At 38.2% G+C, this 24,431-nt stretch overlaps 1 protein-coding gene across 5 annotated transcripts in view; it reads left to right on the forward strand.

Moving 5' to 3' along the window:
- The window catches only part of DST (dystonin), a 313,286-nt gene that overhangs the window by 276,397 nt on the left and 12,458 nt on the right, over positions 1–24,431 (forward strand). For all 5 annotated transcript variants that reach the window (XM_075707064.1, XM_075707065.1, XM_075707066.1 and 2 more), the window contains 16 exons: positions 398–526; positions 3,644–3,814; positions 5,160–5,315; positions 5,547–5,753; positions 7,453–7,572; positions 11,861–12,030; positions 12,344–12,503; positions 13,954–14,148; positions 15,354–15,482; positions 18,938–19,081; positions 19,940–20,128; positions 20,911–21,040; positions 21,864–22,027; positions 22,358–22,520; positions 23,824–23,978; positions 24,144–24,218. In XM_075707064.1, the coding sequence (XP_075563179.1) occupies positions 398–526; positions 3,644–3,814; positions 5,160–5,315; positions 5,547–5,753; positions 7,453–7,572; positions 11,861–12,030; positions 12,344–12,503; positions 13,954–14,148; positions 15,354–15,482; positions 18,938–19,081; positions 19,940–20,128; positions 20,911–21,040; positions 21,864–22,027; positions 22,358–22,520; positions 23,824–23,978; positions 24,144–24,218 (2,457 nt within the window). The remainder of the gene's footprint in view (positions 1–397; positions 527–3,643; positions 3,815–5,159; positions 5,316–5,546; positions 5,754–7,452; positions 7,573–11,860; positions 12,031–12,343; positions 12,504–13,953; positions 14,149–15,353; positions 15,483–18,937; positions 19,082–19,939; positions 20,129–20,910; positions 21,041–21,863; positions 22,028–22,357; positions 22,521–23,823; positions 23,979–24,143; positions 24,219–24,431) is intronic.

Below are 24,431 nucleotides of genomic sequence, written 5' to 3' on the forward strand. Positions count from 1 at the left end.
GACACTCCTGAATTTGGAGAAAGTTTGAATCCAGCTGTATCTTCCACAGCTGGCCACTGTCTTTTATAGTGCTGAATCAAGACTTCAGCCTTTGGCGTATGTATTTTTAAAGGGTGAAATTTCTGTATAGGTGTATTATTCAGGGAAAACACTGATCTCACAGTTGCTCGTTTAGCCTGCTTTGAAAATTTCCATGGTTTTTATGTTTATCATTTAGATTGGATCAAGCTAGTTTAAATTTTGGGATGGTTTGGTTTTTTCTTTGTTTTTTTTCTTTCATTTCCTTTCATTGTTGCAAATACCTGATTAAATCTGTTGCCAGTATACTTCTGCATCTGAGCTAGTATTAGAATGGAGAACATTTAACTAAGCTCTAAAATGATATGGTATAATTTAGGCCCAAGGTTTCCATGGTGAAGTTGAAGATATGCAGCAATGGCTGACAGACACCGAACGTCAGCTGTTGGCATCAAAACCTGTTGGAGGCTTACCAGAAACAGCAAGAGAGCAGCTTAATACCCATATGGTAAGTATCAGTATTAGAATGCTTTGCAAATTGCATTTCAGGACTAACTATCTTTCAAGAGTGTTTATGGTAAATACAGAGCATGTTCTGTATATCACAATGTCTGTACAGTATCTTAAAAAATTTTAATAGCCTTCAAAACAACACCGTTATTTTCAGTGTAGGAAAAATAGTCACTTGGGAGATGCCCAAAGCTGAACCATTAGTAGTGTTGAGACAGAAATAAAAGAACTCTTGCGTCCTTATTCTCAGAAAGAAAAACAGAAAGTGTCTGCAGATTTTTCAGTGATTCCTATTCTTCTTTTTCCTTCTGTCCCCATAACTACATTTATGCTTTTTCTGAGATACAAAGATGAATCTAGAAGTGATGCACATTCTTTGGACCTCGAATTAAGAAACTCGATCCTTTATTCTTTATCTAACCAAAGCTGACATTAAAGTCATCATTAGCACAGATGTAATAAGGACTACTGGCTCATATAGAGACTCTGCTTTGGTTAGAAATGGCAAGCTGATTAGGATGCCTGCATTATTCCCTTTCTTCCCTTCCTTTCTCTTTAAGACACATTATATGGATTTCTCTGCCCTCGTAGAACCACGGAGCTTAAAAAAACCACTTAAACTTGATCTCTCACCTCAAAGGAAGGTGGTTCATAGTGTTCCATTTATGTAAAATCATGCTGTGCTGTTAGGTCAGGATATAAGCCCAAACCCAGTGATCTAAACTCCTGACCTCCTGGCTCAGATGTAAGAGTGATATTTACTGAACTGTCCTTGAACTCAAATATGCCTGACATAGTTTCCATTAGAACGCTGCATTGTCATAGCTTTAAAAATCACATTTTATTTTGGAATGATGCTAAAGGTCATTGCCCGCCAATGTGGGGCACTTTTTTCCTTCTTTTTTTCCTTCCAAAATCCACCAGTAACTGTATTTGAGAAGGAAAATAATTTACAGTTTTAAAATCAGTTATGACTGGAAACTAGGACAAAACATAGAAATAACCTTGTGGTTTTGAACACCCCCCCAATCTTCTCTTAAAGAGGCAAAAAGAAGCCCTTTTTTTTGTTTGTTTGTTTTTCCTGCGAGGGTGGGGCATAATCACAATTCCATGAAAGTTAGTGGAGCTCTTTCCATTTTTCATCCTGGACTTAAAGTCAGATCAAGACCAAAAAATTTTCCCTGGAAAATTTCAGTGTTTTCTTTGGTATGTGCTTTTACTATGCAAATTTTCTATACTTATTGCACTTACAGATTGATCAGTTAAAGAATCTTTAAACTAAATGTAGTATTATAGTTGGAACAAATGCGGATGTGTCCCCGGTAATATGTACTCTCTATGTACAATCATTTCCTAATTGTATGTGTACGTTTTAACAGATTGTTACGATGTTGTGGGCCATCATATAACTGCAGGCATTGACTTGTTATCCTTTAATGTATATAACCATTAAAACATAGGACTTGATTTCAGTTTAGTTAAACCTCAGTGCATCTATACAGATATGTGTAAATTCTCTTTTTTTTGGCAGCTGAAATGTCGAGGCCACTTGTCATGTTGAATCCTATTTATCATAAGTTCCAAATTCAAACTTGCCCCTAAGTGATACAAACCATGTTGTGACGTGTAACTGAAGAAGAAAGTTTTGCACTATATTTTAATTTGTTTCTCATTGGAAATAATGTTATGAACCATCTTCTTTTGTATAAGGTCTGTTTCTACAGATATGAGTAAAAGAGCCCTCAACCATAATCAGTTCACAAATGGAGTTGAGATTGGGCAGCATTTCCAGCTGAGGCAGCTCCAGGAAAACAAAAGATACGAAGAGATATTACAGGACACCAGCAGGAAAGGGGCTTAAAAAGAGGCCTCTTTGGCTGTCCCAGTGCTGCTCAGAACATCCCTCTCCTTTTCTTAAAACAATCATTTTTCTCAGTTCCAACTTTAAAATAACTTTAATTGCTCCTGCCCTCTTAAGAGCGTGACTGTACTGCAGAATTAACCGGTGTGATGAGCCCCTGTCTTAGACTGAGCCCAGACGCAGCGTTTGGGGCCACTCCTGCTGTGCTGTCTCACCTGTGCTGTGCTCCCTGTGTTTACTTCTGAGGGGTTCTTGTGCTGCAGTAAAATAAGATGCTCTGGGGAGTTATGGAAACGAGAGATATTGCAGGGAGCTTGGGAGCGTAGGAGAAAGCAGGCTAGGTGACACCATTTTTCATAGTCCTCAGAAAGAAAGCAAGGACGCTTTCTGTCCTTTTAAAATCTTAGCTCATGGTTGAACCTGCTTCCTGCTTTGCCCTCCTCTGTGATCAGGTACAACCCTGGGTACAGTATCTCTTAACCCAAAGAAAGTGTTGGGTTTGGGCTCTTGTCCTGGGATTCAGAGGAAAAAGTTCTTTTCCTCCTATTTGCAAGCTGCTTACTGCTCATCTCTCCTGGAAGATGTTCCTCATTTGGGAGTCTGTAGGAACTTTGTTGGTACATTTTGGATGGTCTGCTACAAACACTGAACATGCTCTCTTGAGTCAGAGGGATGCATGGGAGCTCCCAGTCTCTGGCCACCTCATCTTTAACATGGTTAAAAAATAGTTAGTAGAATAGTTAGCAGGTAAAATAGTTGTTGCTGTTGTTCTTCCAGCTTTCTTTGTACATGTAAAATGTCTTCAGTGCTCTTGCCTAGTGAGTGAAGGAAGATACAGACAAAAGAGACAATATACAATAAAGCAGCCCTCCCAAGTTGTCGACCCACTTTTGAAGGTGTATTGGATAGGTCTGGGCTTTCAGCGCACTGTATAATGCTGACACTTTTTGTGTTTCAGCTGCAGATGGACTTTGAACCAACCAAGTTGTAGCAAATCTTGTGCAATAAGTGCATGGTACTTTCTTTGCAAGCTTTGGATCTCAGAGAAAACATCTGACAGACCATACAAGTTCTCATTTCCTGAAGAATCGGGCCCTTTCTTTGCTCATTTGGCTTTTTATTAATTACATATGTTTCCTTTATTAGTCTTAATCATACCCACTACATGTTGGGGGAGGAATAAATATTATACTAGCATTTGTAAAGACTATTGAATTTCTACCTGACTTATTTTTTGGTGCTTGCTCTATTTAGGAACTTTGTGCTGCCTTTGAAGCCAAAGAAGAGACGTATAAGTGTCTAATGCAGAAAGGCCAGCAGATGCTTGCAAGATGCCCAGAGTCTGCTGAAACAAACGTTGAACAGGACATAAATAACTTAAAAGAAAAATGGGAATCAGTACAAACAAAGCTCAGTGAAAGAAAAGTATGTGTTTTTACATAAAAATAGAAGTGTAAATCATGTATTCAAGGTTGTTAATGTTCAGTGCTTTTATACATGCATACTTTCTTGATCTTTTAGATTTAAAATGAATTGTAGAGACAGTTGAACAGAACTGATTGGTATGTTTAGAAAGTACTGGGAAAAAATGGGATTCAGGAAGTTGATTGCCCCTAATTGGGGGGAGGATGGGTGAGAATGGCACAACTGTGTTTCATAGAAATATGTTAATTGATACTAATAATGCTCTCTTGGTAGGAGGAGGGCTTTTCTGGTTTTTAGTACAGTAGTCATAGGCATGAGAGACTGAATAAAATTATTTGATCATTCAAGTTTATCTCCTTTTCAGTCCAGAATTGCTTCATTGATTTTCCTAGCTTTTATCCATTTTTTTCCTTAAAATTCCCAAAAGCTTTTCCTTCTGTGACTTGCTTCAAGTGACTACCTTCTGTTCTAATGTAGATCAGTGATTTCACTGATACACAACATACGTTTTCATATTATTAACTTCATTCCTTCACGAAGTATAGTCCATTTGTCCTACCTCGATCAAACGATGAAGAATATCAATAATTACAAACAGAGGAACTCTCTGTACAGCCCTGATATGTATAAAGCACAAATATTTAAGTCACAACTTAGTTATAGTTTGAAGTAAGAATGCTGGTGTGTCTTAAGGTAACTGTATAAGGTAAGAAAGTCAACCTAATTAATACCCAACAGCACCTTCTTGCAGGAAGCTGTAAGGTTGGAGTGCCCGGCTAGGCCAGCAGTGTGATTGTTTGAAAATCTATGCTGTCTCATGGTCAACAAAAATTCTGCATCCAAAATTAGTCATGGTTCAGGCAACCAAAGTGACAATTGGGCTTTATTAAAAAGAAGTGGTCTAGGCAAGCTTGTTCTTTGTTTACTGCAAGAGAATAAATTAGATGACCTCTTTGAGGCTCTTCCAAATGCACTGCCACCTTAGATTTCTGAGACTCTACTGGTTTTGTATTGAAATTGATAAATCCATATGTCCCATTAGGATTAAGTAGTAGAAGATGTAATGTTCTAATGTGGAAAATTTTATCTTGATACTAGGTGCTGTATTTTCTGCTCATCTGTCGTACATAATTTTACTGTTACTCTTCTATCCATCTCCTTTACTATGCTCAACTGTAGGCTGTTATTTTAAAACTCGAACTTTGAGTTGGAAAAATGTTTAAAAATGCTAAACTAAATGCTGAACTAAAATGGTTTACTTGAAAATGCTTGAACTAAAATGGTTTACTTGGCTGAAGCCCCTGCACAATATCAGCTGCTATTAAAGTATGACATATCTTTGCAGACCAAACTGGAAGAAGCCCTCAATTTAGCAATGGAGTTCCACAACTCACTTCAAGATTTCATCAATTGGCTTACTCAGGCTGAGCAAACTCTAACTGCAGCTTCTCGGCCAAGTCTTATCTTGGACACAGTCTTGTTTCAAATTGATGAACACAAGGTATGTAAAGAAACAGATGTGTAATGTTTTTCTCCCACTCTGTGGAGATACATTAACAATGTCCAAATGAACCCTGTAATGCTGGCACTTGGAGAAAAATTTAATTTGTTTTAAAATTGCATTTTATAGTCTTTCTTGCTACATCATTCTTTATCAGACTGGGTTTTTTCAGTGTTTACCCAGTGGTTGAGCAACGTAGTAGTCAGAGTAATTTTCTCCCTTTTTTCCAAGGTTTTTGCCACAGAAGTGAATTCTCATCGAGATCAGATCATAGAGCTGGACAAAACTGGAACCCATTTGAAATATTTCAGCCAGAAACAGGATGTTGTCCTTATTAAGAATCTGCTGATCAGCGTACAGAGCCGATGGGAAAAAGTAGTTCAACGCTTAGTTGAAAGGGGAAGAGCTTTGGATGATGCAAGGAAAAGAGCCAAACAGGTAATCGGACAACAGCTGTTGTACAACTCTTTGAACTTAGCTGTAATTACATCCAGACTCTTGAAGAATATGGTGCTTTAAAGCACTTTCAAGTTAAGTCTGGGTTTAGTGTAACAGACACTGTTGAGTTAGTGGAGCAATTTCTGTGATTCAATCATAGACCACTTCATCTGGGAGGTGAAAGCATCATTTTCAACCCAAGCAGTGACTTCTGTCTGCAGTACAGGATAGTCTGAAAGAAGAAAGTTACAGTATGGTTTCCAGATGTATGTTAGTGCCATCTGTCCTCAAAAAGAAGTTTCACAATCAACCCCTTATATTTTAAAGAATGTGATGAACCCCTTTCACTAATCTGTGAGAGTATTCCTTAGTAATTTCTTCTTGGGTTTGCATTGTGCCCTGATTAATACTCATCACTTCCTCAATCTCCTATGTTAGTTACTAGACCAATATCTTCTGTGTGGTAAGGTATCTCCATATATTTCCTTAAAAAACTGGAGAGTTTTTTTACACGTTTTTCCTCACCAGGGAGCATTCATGTTTTTTTCCTTAGATTCGTGTTCCCCTCACTAAGTAACATAAATTATAACATGCAAAATCTGTGAGAGGAATGTAATCTGTTTAAACATCAATAGGAAGTTCTAGCTTCTTTTTATTCAAGTGAACATGACCATTCAAGATTTGGACATGTTCACAGCCAAACCACATTCCCATGTTTGCTGCTACCGCCACTCAGCTCATACAGTAAGAACTTCCCTGGGCAATAAATTAGCCCATAAGCAAACCAAGTGTTACATATATTCCAGCAGTTTCTCTTGTGCATTCACACATGCAGCAGTTCTGCAATGAGATGGATTTCATCTCTATATCCATTTATAGAGCTGAATACAGTAAGTTATTAATTTAGGATGACAACTATCTGTGCAGAGCAGGGAAGGAGTACTGAAGGATACTGGTGTCAAGGCCTGATCCACAGCCCTGAACAACAGGGTCCAGGAGCCTTGAGAGGTTTCTGAACTAGTTCCTTGCGTTTTCATGTGTAGGCAGCCCTGGCAAGAAGAATTTTCAAAAGACACGTGGAGAGAGAAACAACCAGCTTAGAAAAATTGAATCCCAAAGGGATGCCGCTTTGTCAAAGCTGGTTGAATCTTTGGTCTTTCCCTGCTTCCTTCCCTGAAGCACTCTTTTTGTTAAGACAGGAAGGAAGATCAAGGATCTGTTCCTTGCCCGTCAAGATAGCATTTGATATAATGAGAGCATTTATGAGCATCCCAGGGAAAATCTTGGGCAGTCATCCAGACGGGAGTTTCCCCCAGTAATTTGCTGCTGTTGTCCCATATAGGCAATAGCTAAGCCCCATTCTTGCTGTACTTACTATTCATTACTAAAAATGTAGGAATCTAAATGACCAACACATCAACAGAAGTTACCAATATGTATTTGGAAGATGCATACTATGTGTGCAGATCATGTACATAAAAGGTTGTTAATTTACCTGGGAGAAGGGACGCTAAGTCCAGTGGGCATGTGGTTGGGCTACTCCCTGTTTGAAAGACCAGGGAGAAAAAGCACTCCAAATCTTTCTGAAGTCTGCAGAGTACTTGTTTGGTCTGTAGAAAATTGGTTGGGGTTTAACGTTTTTGGACTATTTTATGGACCAATAAATTTTAAAATCCATGCAAATCTCACTTTCTTGCAGTTCCATGAAGCCTGGCACAAACTTATGGAATGGCTAGAAGAGTCAGAGAAATCTTTGGACTCAGATCTTGAAATTGCAAATGACCCTGACAAAATAAAAATGCAGCTCGCACAGCATAAGGTGAGTCATGGGTGATGAAATGCAAAGTGCCCAGTGAGAGGTGGGTAAGTCTATCAGCCTTGTACTGTTCAATCAGCAAAGGAAGTAGATTTGTAACCTCACTACAATGGAGTGCTTATTAGCATCAAATTAAATGGTGGTGTGCTACAGGTGGGGAGTGAAAAAAACTTTTCACAATACCTGATCGGCGGGGGAATGGTTTACTATGAAGAGGAAAGACATAATAATACAGCACCATGGAAACTTCAAAAAACAAAGTAATGCTATCTCACAATAGGAATCTCTGAAGAGGTTTTATTACAGGCTTTTTTTCAGTCCTTAAACCACAATTTTACCATCCAGTTATTTGGGTTGGGCTTTTCCTTTTAATACTACAGGACCACCTCAAAACTGAAAAATAATGTTGTATTTTGATTGGCAGTTGCTTTTTATGTCAAGTGGAAATATTAATTAAATCCTCTAGAAAGTACAATGACACCATTAGTAGCAAAGGTTGTTTCTGTTCAAAATTCCAGGACGAGCTTTCTGCAAACCCAGCTACTGTAGGTGAAAATGTAAAAATCTCCCTGATTGACCTGGCTTTTCAAACAAATAATGATAATGTAAAAGCTCTGTAGTTCCATCAGACACAGAGCAAAAGGATGGATCAAAGAAGTCTTTACTTCGTTTTTACCTTTTTAAAGAGCCTAGAATAATGTATTACTGAGGATCAAGTGGGTGTGTGGTAGAATCTTCAGAGACAGGCTGTGTCTCAAGATTTATCTTGGAGCAGTCTCATCAGAGACAGAGTATTGAAAAATCATTCATTTTTCTACATTTTGGCATAGATGTACCTCTACTTTTCATGTCAGTCTTACTGTTCTCCATTTACTCCTATTTTTTTCATTCTGCACAATATCCCCAAGGGTTTGCGTGTCTAATTTTTCCCTCTCAATGTAGCTTCTGATGATTGCTTTTACCTCCGACAAGTTTTGTGACATATATTAATGATTGGTTACTGCATCAGTCTGCTTTGTCTTTTTATAATCTCTCAGTTTACATGATCATTTAAGTATTGTTTATCAACGAGGAAAATATTCTCCTTTAATATGGGAAACTTGGCTGTTGGTCAAGCAAAAATAGTTTTACCTGTGTTTGCTGTTAAAACTTTTAGATAAAACCTACATTAACATTCTGTTACGCTAACTCCACAATTTCAGTTTGTTCTGGGATTGCTGCTATTGCCAGAATTTGAAGTCAGCGATGGGAATTTGGGAAAAAGAAGATCTTTCTGTTAAGATAGTCTTTCTTGTCTTCTCTGACTATGAATCTTTTAATCCTTCCACTCCTCTCTTTTCTTTATACAAAGTTGAAACTCCTCATGAGTACCATCAACATGTTGTGACTTTGCTTTGAGGTCCTTGCAGGTCCTTGACTCTCTGCCTTTATTATCCTCCCCTCTTCTGAAATGTTAAACTTGATAATCCCACTTGTTCTTTATACCTACAGCAGTTCGTTTTACGAGCCCAAGCTTCCTCACATGGATTGGCAGCCTCATCACTTCTCTCAATATCTTTTCTCCAGCTTCTTTTCCTATAAAATGCCTGCAGAGAATAGCTACTTGCGTTGCTTGAATCTTATTTCTCATTAAGGAATGGGATGGAATGTGGCACAGGGACATTAGGACTGAAACTGGCAATTTGGAGGAAAAAGATGAATGTGTGTGAGAGAGGGAGTTCTGTGAACTTTGTGACTTTAAACTTCAAACAACCCCCCCCAAGAAATCAACTCAATTGTTTTTTAATGAGCTGTCAAACCTCCCAACACTGCAATGTCCTTCCTTGTATTTTGAGTCTTTTCCTTCCACTCCTACATATACCCCCTGTGTCTTTGTCTTTTCTGTCCAGCCTTGAAGGTTTCCTTGCTCCATTTAGTTAACGATTCTGCTATCTGAATTGAATGTGTGCTCTGTGTGTGCTGTAAGCAATAATTTGGACTTGCTCTTTGCCAGTTGTTACTGCCAAAAAAAAAAAAAAAAAAGAGGCTCTGAAAGAGAAAAGCCAAGATAATATGTTTTCTTTCTCACTCATATCTAGTGTGTTGCCAGGGACTTTTGGGGGTTATTCATGGTCTGTTTATCAGCAATTTTTTCTCATTTTTAGAAGTCAGGAATGGAAAAACCCTTACTAGGTCACCTAATCCATTCCTGTGCTAATGCCGAATGTTCCTTACAGTGCGTTTATATGAACCTGGCTAATTTTATCTGTATGTTCCTGTCCTCCTTAGAAGGAAGGTAGATAGTTAATTACTGAGATTTCATTCCTCTTACCTGTTTGCTCCTGGCAGCTTAAACCAAAATCTACTCTCAGTTACACCTCTGTGAAATCAAATGAAAGTAGATACAGTGTAGTGTGTGTAGTCTCTCAAAGAATGAATTGACTGCAACCCTTTCTTCACCTTTAAATCTGTTTTTCCTGTATGATCCTTCTCTGGCAGCAATTTCATTGTGTCCCCTCGTGCAAATCAAGTAACACTGTGCATGAAGTGTTAAGTAGTTAATAAATCCCATCAAATAAAAGGAGCACAGACATACTGTTTGCATTGAAAGAACTTTTATTAAAAAATGGTTATTTTCATTTTGAAAATTATTTTTATTGTAGTTCTAGCTTGACAATGGTGTTTGTATTCTTACTTAAAGTGTGGTTCCTTATTGTTTTATATGAGGAAAATGAAAGGATAGTGAGGAAATACTGAATTAAAAAACAAATGCTGCCTTTTGGCATGGGGAGTGGAGCTGGTAAATTTTGATCCTCATTTCCTTCTGGATCCTGAAATAACTCTAAAGTAAGGACAGTACAGTACAAAATACCAAGCCAGTTTTAAAAAAGGAACCTTGAATCACCCTGGGTAAAGTTATCATACTGTCCACATGGCATAACCCAATGCCTACCTCCATTCCACTTGAGATTTCCCTGACACACATTCACATCTAAAAAGAGCAGATGACTACGTGGACACATGGGAAGGTCAGTGGGAGAGCTGTGAGCTGCCATGGCACAGGTTGGTGCAGGCCAGCTGGGAACAGCTTGCCAGTGGGAGGTGAGCAGGCACGCATGTGTCGGCAGTGACCATGAGGAATCCTTGCAATCTTTACATGTCTTGAAAAATTACTGTAAGTTGTAAGTGGTAATCATTTCCTTGCTGGATGTGATGATACTGAACATTGCTCTGAGAACCAGATGAAAATCTGTTTCAGCAAACACTGGGCAAAAACTCTTTTGGCCTAGTATTTTTGTGACAAAAAATAAAATATGTATTTGATTCTGTATATATGAGTTTCCTAAAGCAAGCTTGTGATTTTTTTTTTTTTTTAACCAATATCCTGCTCGCGCGTTCATGAAGGCGTGAAATAAAACATTCTAAGCATTGCTACCATTTAAAAGCTGCTGTGTAGCACTGGTTTTGTCTTTTGGCAATGTTCCTTTATTTAATTATTTACTCTGTCAGTCGATTAACTCTACTGCGGTATCAGATGAGCTGTATTTCTCTGTGTTCCTCTGTGCCTGTAAAAAGCTTCCAGAGGCTCTGGGCAGAAGGAGCTGTCAGAGCTGGCAGGCAGATGTAACTGCTGTGTCACTGTTATCTTCCAAAGTCCCTGGATCACAGAAACCTGCTTGTGGTCATGGCTTCCAGCCCAAGTTGAGTTACTGGGATGTCACCGGGCTGCTTCTTGTGCCTGGGTCTGTATAATTTTGGCATACAATTCTTCCCAGTTATAGTATGCTTCAGTCTTAGGAGGGTTAAATGCTTGTGTTTGGAGGTTTCCCAGCTTGGCCATGCTGAGCTAAAACGGTATGACCTTTGTAGCCCTCGGGGTGCTCTACACTGGCTTGAAATCTTAGTATGTAAAAATGTAGTGTGAAGACTGCTCAGTTCATGGCTCCCAAAGTAGGAGTTCTTTCGCATTCTTCTAACTACCAGGCAGCCCCTTGCTGAAATTTAGGAATATTATGGTAGGACAGGAATGATTGCTCTCATTGAAGGAGGGATTTTTTTCAGAAGTTGTTCCAGTAGGTGTAGAGCTACATTCACAGAGAAGGACAAAGGGCAGGGACGCTGCTAGTGTCAAGCCCCATATAATTTCAGGTGCCCTGTGGCACTGGCAGACTAGAAATTTTGCAGTAAGTTTAACATTTTCTTGCAGCAACATTTACAATTTCCATTGCAAATAATATGTCAAAGATTAATTAACTGTGGCTGTAAGCAGTTAATGCGATATGGGTGTGTTCTTTTTCTTCCATACATACAGGAATTCCAGAAATCTCTTGGTGCCAAACATTCAGTGTATGATACCACAAATAGGACTGGACGCTCCTTGAAAGAGAAAACCACCTTGGCTGATGACAATTTGAAACTTGATGATATGCTGAGTGAACTACGGGACAAGTGGGATACAATATGTGGAAAATCAGTGGAAAGGTAAATGAAACCAATCTAATTATTCAACAGATAAGAAAAAAGCTTAGGAGAATTCTTTTGGCTTCTGTTGTGTAAGTAAAACCAGAGCGGCTAGCTTGTTTGATAATTCAGAGTGCCAAAGCAGTAAAATGCTAGAAATGCGTGCTTTCCTGATGGTATGGAAGAGGACTGGGGGGCAGGGGGTGGTCCCACTATTTAAAAAGGGAAACACTGATTTAAAGCTCTTAGTTGTTACCATTTTATGCTGAAAATATTTTCTTAAAGTGTATGAATGATTATTTTGAGTGTGTGTGCATTTCCCACCTTCCCCCAGACAAAATAAACTGGAGGAAGCCCTGTTATTTTCGGGACAATTTACTGATGCTCTGCAAGCTCTCATTGACTGGTTGTACAAGATTGAACCTCAGCTAGCAGAAGATCAGCCGGTACACGGAGATATTGATTTAGTGATGAACCTGATTGACAATCACAAGGTAATTCCAAAAATACTCTTTTTTAATTACTAGACTGCTCGTAAGTGTAGCATTTTAATACTATCTTTATTTGGCTATTCTGTAATTTTTAGAAACATGGAATAGTTTTGTAACACAAACATGTCATTACCAACAGAAAATGCTATAAAACACAATGTCAAAAAACCCAACTGTTAGTGACTCATTGACAGCAGTTAGCATTGAGATACTCTGTTTAATGCCGCTATCCTGTGTATTTACAAGTATCATGTCAAAAATTACAAGTGTGCCTTTATGAGTATATGGGTGTCGGCCAGAGGTGGCAAAAATTGTTCTTTTGGAAATCTTTGGGGGAGACAGGGCTTTTTATATAGTACATCTGCTAACCAAATGTCTAGTGCACTTGTCATGACTACAGCAGCCTTTTGAACCTGCAGGGCTTCTGTATGTTCGTGGAGAAAAGTAGTTGGAATGCTTAAATTATGCACGGGAGTATACAACTAGACTATGGCCCAGGAAGCCTACATTGGCAAGCTGCAGAATTTTGCTACTGAAGTGCTTTTGGAGATGGGAGCAAGTAGGAGATGTGGGGCTGTGCCTCTGAGTCACAGTTTTGCAGTTCAGTATGTCAGAAGAAATGGCTGTTGAAGTTACTGGTATTGTAAAGGCTACACACAGTCAGAGCTCTCGAGCTTGGGAGGATTACGAGGTGAAGGTCCCGCTGTTCGTCTATCAGTGACTTCCAGTATCCAAAGACTGTTCAGCGAGGAGAAGATTTTGTCCCTCGTGAAAAAAAGTATTTGGAAACATGGGTTGTCTATAAAAATTAACTTGAAATATGCTGGGATTGCTTCTGAAATCCCATTGTATATCACAGCTAAGTCATAGTCAGTGGCATGGTATAATGTAGTTGTCCTATCTTCTTTTAAGATCTTCCCTTATGTAACTAGAGCTTGTTCCATCTGCAAATGTGAACATACTCTTACATAAATATATGAATATGTGACAAGATCTACAGCCTTATAGGCAGACCCACAGATGGGGTTTTAGTTCTGTTTTTATCATTTTAAACCTTGTCCTCAATTGTTAGCATTTTATCTGATCTTTTCCTGCTGTGGCAATCTTGCGCATTAATCAAGTGTGTCAGATCAATTGCTTTGATAAAGAGTGTAAAGCCAGCGTGGCAGGGAGGCAGGATTTCCCATGCATTGCATCAGGACGGGTTCTCAGGATCTGCCTGACATTTTTCTACCATATTCCAGTTTTATTAGGATAGGATAGAGTGCAAGTATCTTCATGTGGAATCTAATAAGCAGAACTTGTGCATTTTGAGTCACTTTGTTGGAGTTATTCTTGGTTGAACTAAATCCATATTTTGATTTCTTCTTATAACCAGTAGAATATTTTGTTTCTCTTTACGTAATTATGCCTTAATGAATTAAACATATCAAATGTATTTGGTGGTGCCTAGGTTTTCCAGAAGGAGTTGGGAAAAAGAACAAGCAGTGTCCAGGCTCTGAAGCGCTCTGCCAGAGAGCTGATAGAAGGCAGTCGTGATGACTCTTCCTGGGTCAAAGTCCAAATGCAGGAGCTAAGCACTCGCTGGGAGACAGTTTGTGCCCTGTCAGTATCCAAGCAAACACGACTGGAACAGGCTCTTCGGCAGGTAGGGGAGTACTAATGGTGCTATGTGTACTTTATGAGAAGCAGAGAAAATATCTTACAGTCTAGTTGCCAAAAATTTAATTCATTTCCACTTCATGTCATTCAATTTAATTTTATTTCATTTGAAATTCTTGCTCATGCATTGCTTACCTTGTCTCCATCCCTTTACCACAGCACATAAATAATGCCTCTTAGCATTTATTATTGCTGTTATTATTAGTCTATACCACAAATGCAAAGCAAGTGTTTCAAAGACCTTGCCATCTAAGGAAATCACTGAAGTTACAGTCAAGCGTGAAGGTTGATTAAGAACTATGCCCCCTTCACAGGAAGCTGGAGATTGCAGTCATATTTATGCCCTTCATGCCTTATTGGAAAGAAGTAAATTTGTGTACTGAAAACTTGTTTACATTGGCACAATTACAGTGCACGGTGAAGTAAATTGCAGAAAAAATGGTGGTGTGCTGAGAGTACTCAGGAACTAGAACAGTGTATGTATGTCAGTATTGGCTGGTACCAATCCCAAACAAATAGGTCCATCTGTATTGTTTCCGAACCTGAGATAATATGGATGTACAGCTCTGTGAAGATATACTAGCTTGGGTGGATGCTTGGATGGGGCTCCTGCAATAGCAATGTATCCACTGTGTACAGAATTCCTGCCCTACTTTTCCCAGGGTACTGTGTTTGTCCAGCTCACCAGTCTCAGCAGGCACAATCCTGAGCTACGTCAAACACTAATTGTGTCTGAATATGGCTGTGCCCAAAGGTGGAACTTTCTTGTTTTCTCCAGACATAAAAGGGTCAGTCACCGACAGGCTGTCAATTAATTTTGCTTAACCAGTGATATAGGCTATGCAGAAAATATAGTTCTCATCTCTCCAGCTGGTCCATGAAAGCACCTCCCATGTAATTTGTCAGCATAAAGGCATGACACTCTCAACTGAGCTGCCAATACACTATAAATCAGATGGCTAAAAGCATGAACAGGCTTTTAGGCTTCCTATAATTTTTTGGGAAGCATGAGATATTTTTACAGTTATGAAAATGTAGTACTGTATATCATTGACTTTTTAATGGAAAGTTAATGTGCCAGTACTTCTGCATGATTAATGATGCCAAATGTGGGTTCAGTCTCCTTGTGTAAGCGGCAGTGTGTCTGTCAGGTCCCCTCATGACTGACCATGACTTCTTGTATTTCAACAGGCAGAAGAATTCCACTCTGTTGTCCATGTCCTTTTGGAGTGGCTGGCAGAAGCGGAGCAGGCTCTTCGTTTCCACGGGGTCCTTCCAGATGATGAAGAGGCCTTGCGTACACTGATAGACCAGCACAGGGTAAGCAAGAAAATGAAGATGATCCTCTTCATTCTGATAGGTCTGTTAGAGGGTAGATTAAAGGAAAGGAGGCAAAGTCTGTCCCATGTAGTCATATCCAGCATCCAGTGTTTGTTTTTGCAACTGTTTCTGTAGAGAAGCTAGAAATTTAATGGGGTTGGCAGTCTGGTGCCTATACTAGTGTTGGGCTGTTGTTTGAATTATCTTGGCTTACTAAGAAAATAATGGGCCTTTAGAAAGTTGCTGTAAACATTTAGAGACAGCTGCAAACCCCTCTGTGGAATATATGCTACCTGACAATTATAACACAGACTGCTGCAGTAGCAAAATGATGTCTGTCGTCTTAGCACCATTGAACCAAACAGCATAACTTTTCTTTCAAGGTCATTTGTAAATGTCAGCAGAATGATGTTATCATCCATTAACCTTCTGTCATGGTGAAACAGCGTGCTGTCGTACTTCACGTGCATTAGGTACTGAAATATTGCAGTGCCATAGGTACTGCAGACACTAGATTATAGGCCACCAAACTAACTTTGCAGTAATGAAATGGGAAAATGGCTAAGTAAGGAGCATAGAGGTCGTATTTTCACTCTCCGAACAGGAGGCTACAATCATGACATTTAAGCCCATGCAAAACTCTTCTTGTAAGTGCAGTAGTAATAGTACCAAGAATGTAGTGCCCACAATGCTGTAGAACAAATTATAGAAGTAATGGATTTGTTCATCATCGCTCTGAAGGGAGTTATAACAAAACTTATGAAATAGAGAGTGGAAAAGTATCCTGTTTAAATTGACTTTGGGAATATTATTAGGCAGAGGAGTGCATGCAAGGTATGACTATCTAATGGTTCTTAACTAAGGATTTTTCAAGGTACTCAGACTGCAATGTTTTGAAGGTGTTTTCATTTAATTTAGGGCCCTGGAAACTGGGTACTACTATTCTTTAGCTAGCAAATGTACGTATGCATCAGCATATGCTGACTAATGTTGGCAGTAACAACCTGCTGTCTCCGCTGCAATGAAATTTGTCTTTTAGCTGCCTTTCCTCCACATGTGCTTCATCAGTTCCCTTTTATTTAATTTTTTGATCTTCTGAATACAGAGGAAAGAACTGTCTGAATGAAATCTTAGGTCCACTGAAATCATTAGAAAAAAAGGTCTTAAATTTCTGCCCCTGCGGTGTAGATTGATTAACAAAATATTTCTGTACAAAAGCTCAAAATTGTGCTGCCAAAGCTGAAGCATAACTTGGAACCTCACACCAAAGCAAAGTTTGTCTCCGAGAAGTTGTCCAGCTGGGGAGAATAACCGCTAGCACAACACAACCAGCCTCAGTGTTAGATGTGGCTGTACTGTACTTAGATTTTTTTTTCAGTAAGCTTTAGAAGATGTTCTCCCAGCCACATTTTCTTCCTAAAGGCCAAATAATAGAAATACAGACATTGTCAAGCTTAGAAAGATTGTGGCATCGCTACTTTACCACTCAATAAGCACATACAGCAAAATCTTCCTTGAATGAGTGGTCCTCTTAAGCTTTCAAGAAGAAAAAAAAAGAAAATAAGGGAAAATGTAATATATGATATTAGTCTTAAACACCATGTCTGTATTATAATGCTGCAGTATTCATCTAAAAAAAAGTGTGACTGACATTATTTACATAAATATGAAATGTATCTTCTTTTTATCACTGTGATTCTTGTAAAATAGTTTTAATGCATTTGTGTCCTGCTACATGTTGAAAGGTTTCTTCAGGATGATATTTTATCCAAATGGACCATGTTTATGTCCATTACTGATTTTCTTTTCTTGAATACTGCACATGATTTAATGAATTCTGCTATCTCAGTCAGAGAGGTTTCTGCCACTCGCCATCCTCTCTAGGGATTGAGAGGCGTAGTAAATTAATGCACTGCATTATTTAATGAGAAGCATCCCATCTCCTCTCTCATAAATATGTCTATATCACTGGACTGCCAGAGAGTTCAATACAATTAGTATCCTTTACTGAGGGAAAGCTTAATACACTCTATGTAGCGTGTCATAGATTTAGATTTTTAGATCTTCTAGTACAGTTGTGCAGGGAAAACAATTTTGTTGTTGCCTGTTTTCCTCCTGTCCCTGGCTTATTTTGGTAATTTCTCACTACAACCCACCACAACTTTTCCAAAACCATTCTGAACTGAAATATTGTAAGAACTCATGCGTTTTTATGAGAGAAGGACTGCTATTGTGATTGGGTCTTAAACTCTGACATTAATTAAGTCAAAATCAGTTAGTAATGAATCTCTTTAAATATACAGCCTACCTATTCCAGGCTTTTAGAACAAGGTAGAAGAGATTATTTCTTTTACACATTTATTTCATAATAGCTTCATATTTACTTTGTAAAGGCACAGGATAATGTCATTATGAGTTGTTGTAGAATCTGTTTTTACAATGTTTAGGTGATTTTGCATTTTCTAGGTTCTGACTTGGCTGATCTTTAATTTCTGGAATCCAAAATAGCCATTCATGGATGGAGGGGGCAAGAGTTGAACTTCCAGAGACATGGTTCCATTTTGTAACCCAGTTAAAGATGTGGAAATACAACAAAAAATTCCACTAGGCGCTGAGAGATGTTGGCACTTACACAACATTTAGATGTAACAAAATAGGCAGAATAGTAAGACCACTGTAGTAATAATAATTTAAAAAAAAAAAGCAAACTATGGAAAGGATGGGATAAGTCTTTTTTGTTGTTGTTGTTTCCCCCCTCCACCCAATTCAGATCCTGCCATCCTTTCCTCTGCCAGACTCCCTAGGAACATCGACGGCTATGAGCTTGGATGTCTAAAGCTGTAAACATCCTTTTGTTTTTACAAGATTTTCCCCACATGGCAGTGCGTCTGGAAACAGCTGGTTAATTAGCAGTCTCTGTCCCTGTTCTTGCTGTGTCTCTCCCCATCAGCTGCTGAGTTTTCATGTTTGTGTTAGTTTAGTGTAGCTGCTCCTGAAGTCCTCTATCATCTTGTCTGAGCATGTAATTATAGTTGGACATTTCCAGCCTTTGCTAGGAGCTTAATAGTTTGTTATGAAGAATTACTGTAACTGACAGACAAACCAAGTCATCTGAAATGTTGCCAATGATTCTAACCATCATATAATTGATTTACAGCACTTCTAAAATCCTGTGATCTTCCTTCTTTTTTTAATAAGGGCATGTGTCGTTCAAGTATTTACAGTATGGTGGGCTTTTAGGAGTGGGAAGCTGCAGTAATGTAGAGCTTCATTTAGTACTTGACGTGGAATAGGCTCTTTAAACATTTTTAACTTTTCTCAGACAGATTGAACTTGCCTCTTGCAAGTTGAATCTGTTGGAGCGATCAAGAGGCTTGTGACCTTCCAGACTATGCACTCAGATTTCTCTTGCAAATTTTGTCAACATCTAATGAAAATTGTTACCTCTGGTTTAGGAATTTATGAAGAAACTGGAAGAGAAAAAGGCAGAACTGAATAAAGCAACAGGTATGGGAGAAGCTATCCTAGCTATCTGCCACCCAGACTCCATCACCACCATTAAGCACTGGATAACAATCATCAGAGCCAGGTTTGAAGAGGTCAGTATATGTCAAGCCGTCTTCATTGCAACAATCCATCTTTGATTGGAACATAGCTGTCAGCTAACGTGGTAGTTACACTGGGAGGAAATGATCCAGCTGTTGAGAACTAAACATTTTAAATACCCGCAGTGATGAATGTGAATACTGTGCTTTCCTAGGTTTTATTTTAAAACTTACAGGGCTTTAAGAACTAAAGCAGATGGCGAAGCTTCTTTGCTTGTGTGTATTAAAGGAAATACTGCCTGACACTTAGCATGTGAAGAAGGCCGATAGTTTCTAGGGACAAACTTAAAAGTTACAAAGGAAAGAAAATACAGGGCAAACTTGAAGCATTTTCTAACTGCATTAGGGAGGATTTCAGTCCAACATATTCCTAATCTAGAAGCTTTCCAAATTATTTAAGTAGCTACAAGTAGGTCTCAGAGGGTGTACCACACTCTTAGCTGCTAAGGTGGTATTTTCTGTGCATACGAAGTTTAAAGAAAAACAAAATACTGGTATTGGCAAAGTATGGCTTCAGGAGTGCCCAGGAGGAAGATGGACACCAAATCCTGTGTGATTCACTAGCTTATACGTATTGTTTGATAAAGTTCTTAATATGTTGCCTGAATGTGCTATTTACTGCATTTAACAGCACCTAATCCTGAATATATGTGGGAAAAAAATGTGGTGTTGAACTAGGAATTCTAGTTACCTAGCACCTTTAGTGATCAGCCACTACATCGAGCACCTTTGATAACCAAATATCAGTAGGCCTGGGAGGAAGCTCTGGGTTTATGGTTTGCAGAGCAATTTTAAATACATTTTAAAGAATTTCAGATGTGCACACACTCATGCATTGGTTCTTTTGTCAAGGTCTTAGCATGGGCTAAACAACATCAACAGAGACTGGCAGGAGCTCTGGCTGGACTTATTGCTAACCAGGAATTGCTGGAAGCCTTGCTGTCCTGGTTGCAGTGGGCAGAGACTACACTTACTGAAAAAGATAAAGAGGTTATCCCCCAGGAGATTGAGGAAGTTAAAGCACTTATAGCTGAACATCAGGTAAGGCAAGTTAAGTGACACGTCCTGCGCATTCCACAAATGGTGCTCATGTCTCAGCTAGGTTTCATAATCAAATGTGAATCTCCTTAGCTGTTTTCTTTCCTAATAATCAAATCCCTTTTCAGATACTCAGTTATGTGTTTTGTATGTGTATCATGTGCTTATAGTTTATTCAACACAGGTAAAAAAACAACCAACCAACCATTCAGTTCCACATTGTTCTAAAAGCAAACCTATAACTCCCCATAGGAACAAAAGTAATAATAATAATAATAAAAAAACCCACATGAAATATATGATAGTGCTGCTGCCTTAGAACTAGTGTTGCAGTGTGGCTTTACTGATTGGATTTCAAAAATATGTTTATGAAGTGCCAGAGGGAGCTGCTGGTGCAGTGAATGCTCGTAGGCTTACCCCAGCTTACACACCAGAGCTGTCTCATTTCTATGAACTGCAGTCTGGACAGAAAGGAACACCTGAGTACTCAGAGTCAAAATTCTGTTGCACATGACCTCACCATACACAGTTAATAAAGGAGTTTGACAAACTATTTTTTAGATTTAGCCTTCCTTTAACAGCCAGGCCATAGTGGTCTTAAAAGCTTATACTGCTGATTTTTCTTACCTACAAAACCTTTATCTGTGTCTTTTTTGTGAGACTGGCATTATAAGAGTCTTTCTGTGCCATTTTTGTAACTTTGGTGTTTTGCTATTGTATGTGTTTTTCATTCCTGTGGTCACTTTTGTGTATTGTTAATTAAAACCACCTCTATCTGATTACAGACGTTCATGGAGGAAATGACCAGAAAACAACCTGATGTGGATAAAGTTACAAAGACCTATAAAAGAAAGGCACTTGAACCCACTCCAGTACAATCTCATATTCCTGTCCTTGATAAGGGGAGAGCAGGAAGTAAGTAATGAAGTATTTTGGGGCAGGTCACACACACCATTGCTCTACCTATAAAGACAACAGATTACTAATAATCTGATAGGTTTGATTAGCTTCTATTGAAATAGGGTGAAATTCTCTTGGCTGATTTTCCTACTTATCTCTCATTTTTCATTGTGAGGAAATTTCTCATAGCAGACTTGTATTTTTAAATTTTGTCCTATATTTCTTGAATACCTATTTTTAAAGTGTGCAGCCTTTCATGTGCTATTAAACTTCCAAGAGTGTGCACGTGCTGAGTCTTTGTAAATCTACCACTATCTGAAAGTGCAAACAACCTCTTTTACATAAAGATGTAGAGACAAAATTTTGCTTTTACTGTCTATGAAATTATATGGATCCATTTAGAAAGTGTGTTTGGTGAAGTTGAATGGAAAGTGAATCATCAAGTGAGAAAATTGCTTTTTGTATTTTTAGATATACGTACACATTCTATTTTATATTTACTCATACATGGAAACTCCTTCTAAAATCAGGTTGTTTATTTTGTAACTGAGAGATTTGTGAAGGTTTTATTTAGCCTGTGCAGCTTCAGTAGTGCAGCCACTACTAGCTGCTTCTGGCTAGACAAAAGATACCGTAACCACCATGTGGTCTTTCCCCAGCAATGGTAAACAAAAAAAAAAAAAAAAAAAAAAAATCGCATTAGATGGAATGATATCAGGGTATGGCCTCATTATTTGGGAAAGGAAGGAGTAGTTTTAGGAAGGTCAAGTACCCTTCACATGAATGTTTGTTCTGTTTGAACTGGGTGAGACTTACACATTTTATCATGTTTTAACAGGAAAGCGTTCCCCAACACCAGGCATATATCCGTCAGCAGCCCAGGCGCAAATCGAAACCAAGAATCCACGGGTAAACCTTTTAGTCAGCAAATGGCAGCAAGTCTGGCTTCTGGCCTTGGAAAGAAGAAGAAAACTTAATGATGCTTTGGACAGACTTGAAGAGGTCAGAAAAGGACTGTACAGAATATATGTACTTTTTGCATAATCTTGTTTACCCTGAATTAAATTGTCCGTACTGTAAATACCGTAAACAACTTCCATATTTGTTATATTATATGATACAGCTGACTGAAAACACTGTGATACACGTGCTTTAACGTGCTTTAAAAGCTGTCATTCTCATTTTAAATGTGAGGAGAGTTAAGATGTTTAAAATGTTTACATAGGTCCTCAAAGAACCAGTTATTCAAAAGAACACAGATGGTGTATCTCTCATTGATTTTCTAGATTGATTGATTTCAACTGAAAGAAGTTCTTTCTCTTTTTTATTAAGCTGAGAGAATTTGCCAACTTTGATTTTGATATTTGGAGGAAAAAGTACATGCGATGGATGAACCATAAGAAGTCTCGTGTGATGGACTTCTTTAGGAGGATTGATAAAGATCAAGATGGAAAGATAACAAGGCAGGAATTTATCGATGGAATTCTTTCTTCAAGTAAGTTTTAAAATTAACTTAATGTTGAACTGAGAACAAACATCTCGTTAAGTCTTACTGTCTATGTAGTGTACCCTATGCGGTTTATTGTGTTAGAAGGTCACAGATTTCACTTTTGAAGTCATTAATTATGATTAATTTAAACTATAAAAACATACGTTATAAAACCTACAGATAATTTTCAAAATCACTTCATATGATCACGTGATTTTTATTAAAGAACTTATATGGAATAGTTTCAATTATAGAAGGAAACCATGTGATTTCTGAAACCAGTGTTTCCATGAGCCATGACCATGTTCATATACCTGTATAATGAGGATCAAAATGTCGAGCAATCAGACTAGGAAGGGACTTTTCCTAACTTTCCTGATGGATTGGTATGCCCTAGGTATGCACAGTGGGTGGTAACATAAGCCTTCCACATCACATCTGTGTGTAATCACATTTCCCTTTAGCAACTGACTCATAACAGATAAGGGCCTACTACTTAAAATAATCCTTTATCTTCAGATCATAGAGACTTCTGCTTTGAGCAGTACAGATTCAGAATTGGGCTGCTTTTAGCATCTCATGTTAAAGCTACTCAGTAGGAAAGTATTTTAGTGTACATGTTTTCCCCCTGCTTTGGGAAATGCAGTAATATAGTCACTATACGTGCACATTGCTGTTTTGCATGAATTGACAGAAGTTGATGACAAACCCCTGATACTAGCAAGATGTTAAACAGCTTGCTCATTTAACTCGATCGGTGTCAACTTGTTATAACTGCTAAATACTCATGATTTAATTTCTGTTCACCATCTTGAAATTTCATTTTACTATTTTGTAGAGAATCTCTGTGTGGGTTAATATTCTGCTGCTGTGAACTTGATCTGAAGAAGGATTTCACAAACCACTGTGCATATTTCTGCAGTGGGAAGGCCTTGCATTCCAAATTTAATTAGCAGTGAAATTCTCACTTGACCTTTCTTCACTAACAATTTATCTTGTTAATCTGTGGTATTTTATGCACTTTGAAGGTCAAAATGTCAAAAAAAATGCATATATCTTACAGTTTAATCTGTGCCCTCGCTTCTGTGTCTCTCTTCAAGCCACACTATGATATTAATTTTAATCCAATATCTAGGTAACATTGGGGATCTAGATTGTTTTTTCAGAGATGCCTTCACTCTTTTGAATGTCCTTGTTTTTTTTATAAGTATTGTCTGTCACCTAGTGCCTAAAAACGTTTTAATGTTTGTGATAAAGCCTTTCATTGTAATGGGATTGATTGGCTTTTGTTGTTGTCTTTGTCTTACAGAATTCCCAACAAGCCGACTTGAAATGAGTGCTGTTGCAGACATTTTTGATAGAGATGGTGATGGATATATTGACTATTATGAATTTGTAGCAGCTCTTCATCCAAACAAGGATGCATACAAACCTCTCACAGATGCTGACAAAATTGAAGATGAGGTACATTGTCTGCTTTCTTAGTTTGCACTCTCTTCTACTGGGGTCATGTTCTTTAATCACTAATTTTATTTTCACTCCTATATAATTGGAAGTTTACCAGTTACACAAATACTTAGAAATGTTGTATTAGCAGTAAAGTAATCATCCGGTTCTGGTTTTTTGCAGGTTACAAGGCAGGTAGCTAAATGTAAATGTGCAAAACGGTTTCAAGTGGAACAGATTGGGGATAACAAGTACAGGGTAAGTCTTCCAAGGACCTTCTTAATTCTTTCAGCTTAAAGATTCTTCATATGACATGGTTATGCAAGGAATTAGGCTATATTAATTTACAGGAATTTTGTATGACAATTATATCTTTTCTTTAAGCTTGTCTAAATTTTATGGTTTTTTTCTTGTTAGAACATATAGGCTAAAAATATGGGAACATGCTGCTGCTCATATTTATTTTTGTTG

The sequence above is a fragment of the Pelecanus crispus genome, chromosome 3, assembly GCF_030463565.1.
Source record: "Pelecanus crispus isolate bPelCri1 chromosome 3, bPelCri1.pri, whole genome shotgun sequence".
Classification (NCBI taxonomy): Eukaryota; Metazoa; Chordata; class Aves; order Pelecaniformes; family Pelecanidae; genus Pelecanus; species Pelecanus crispus.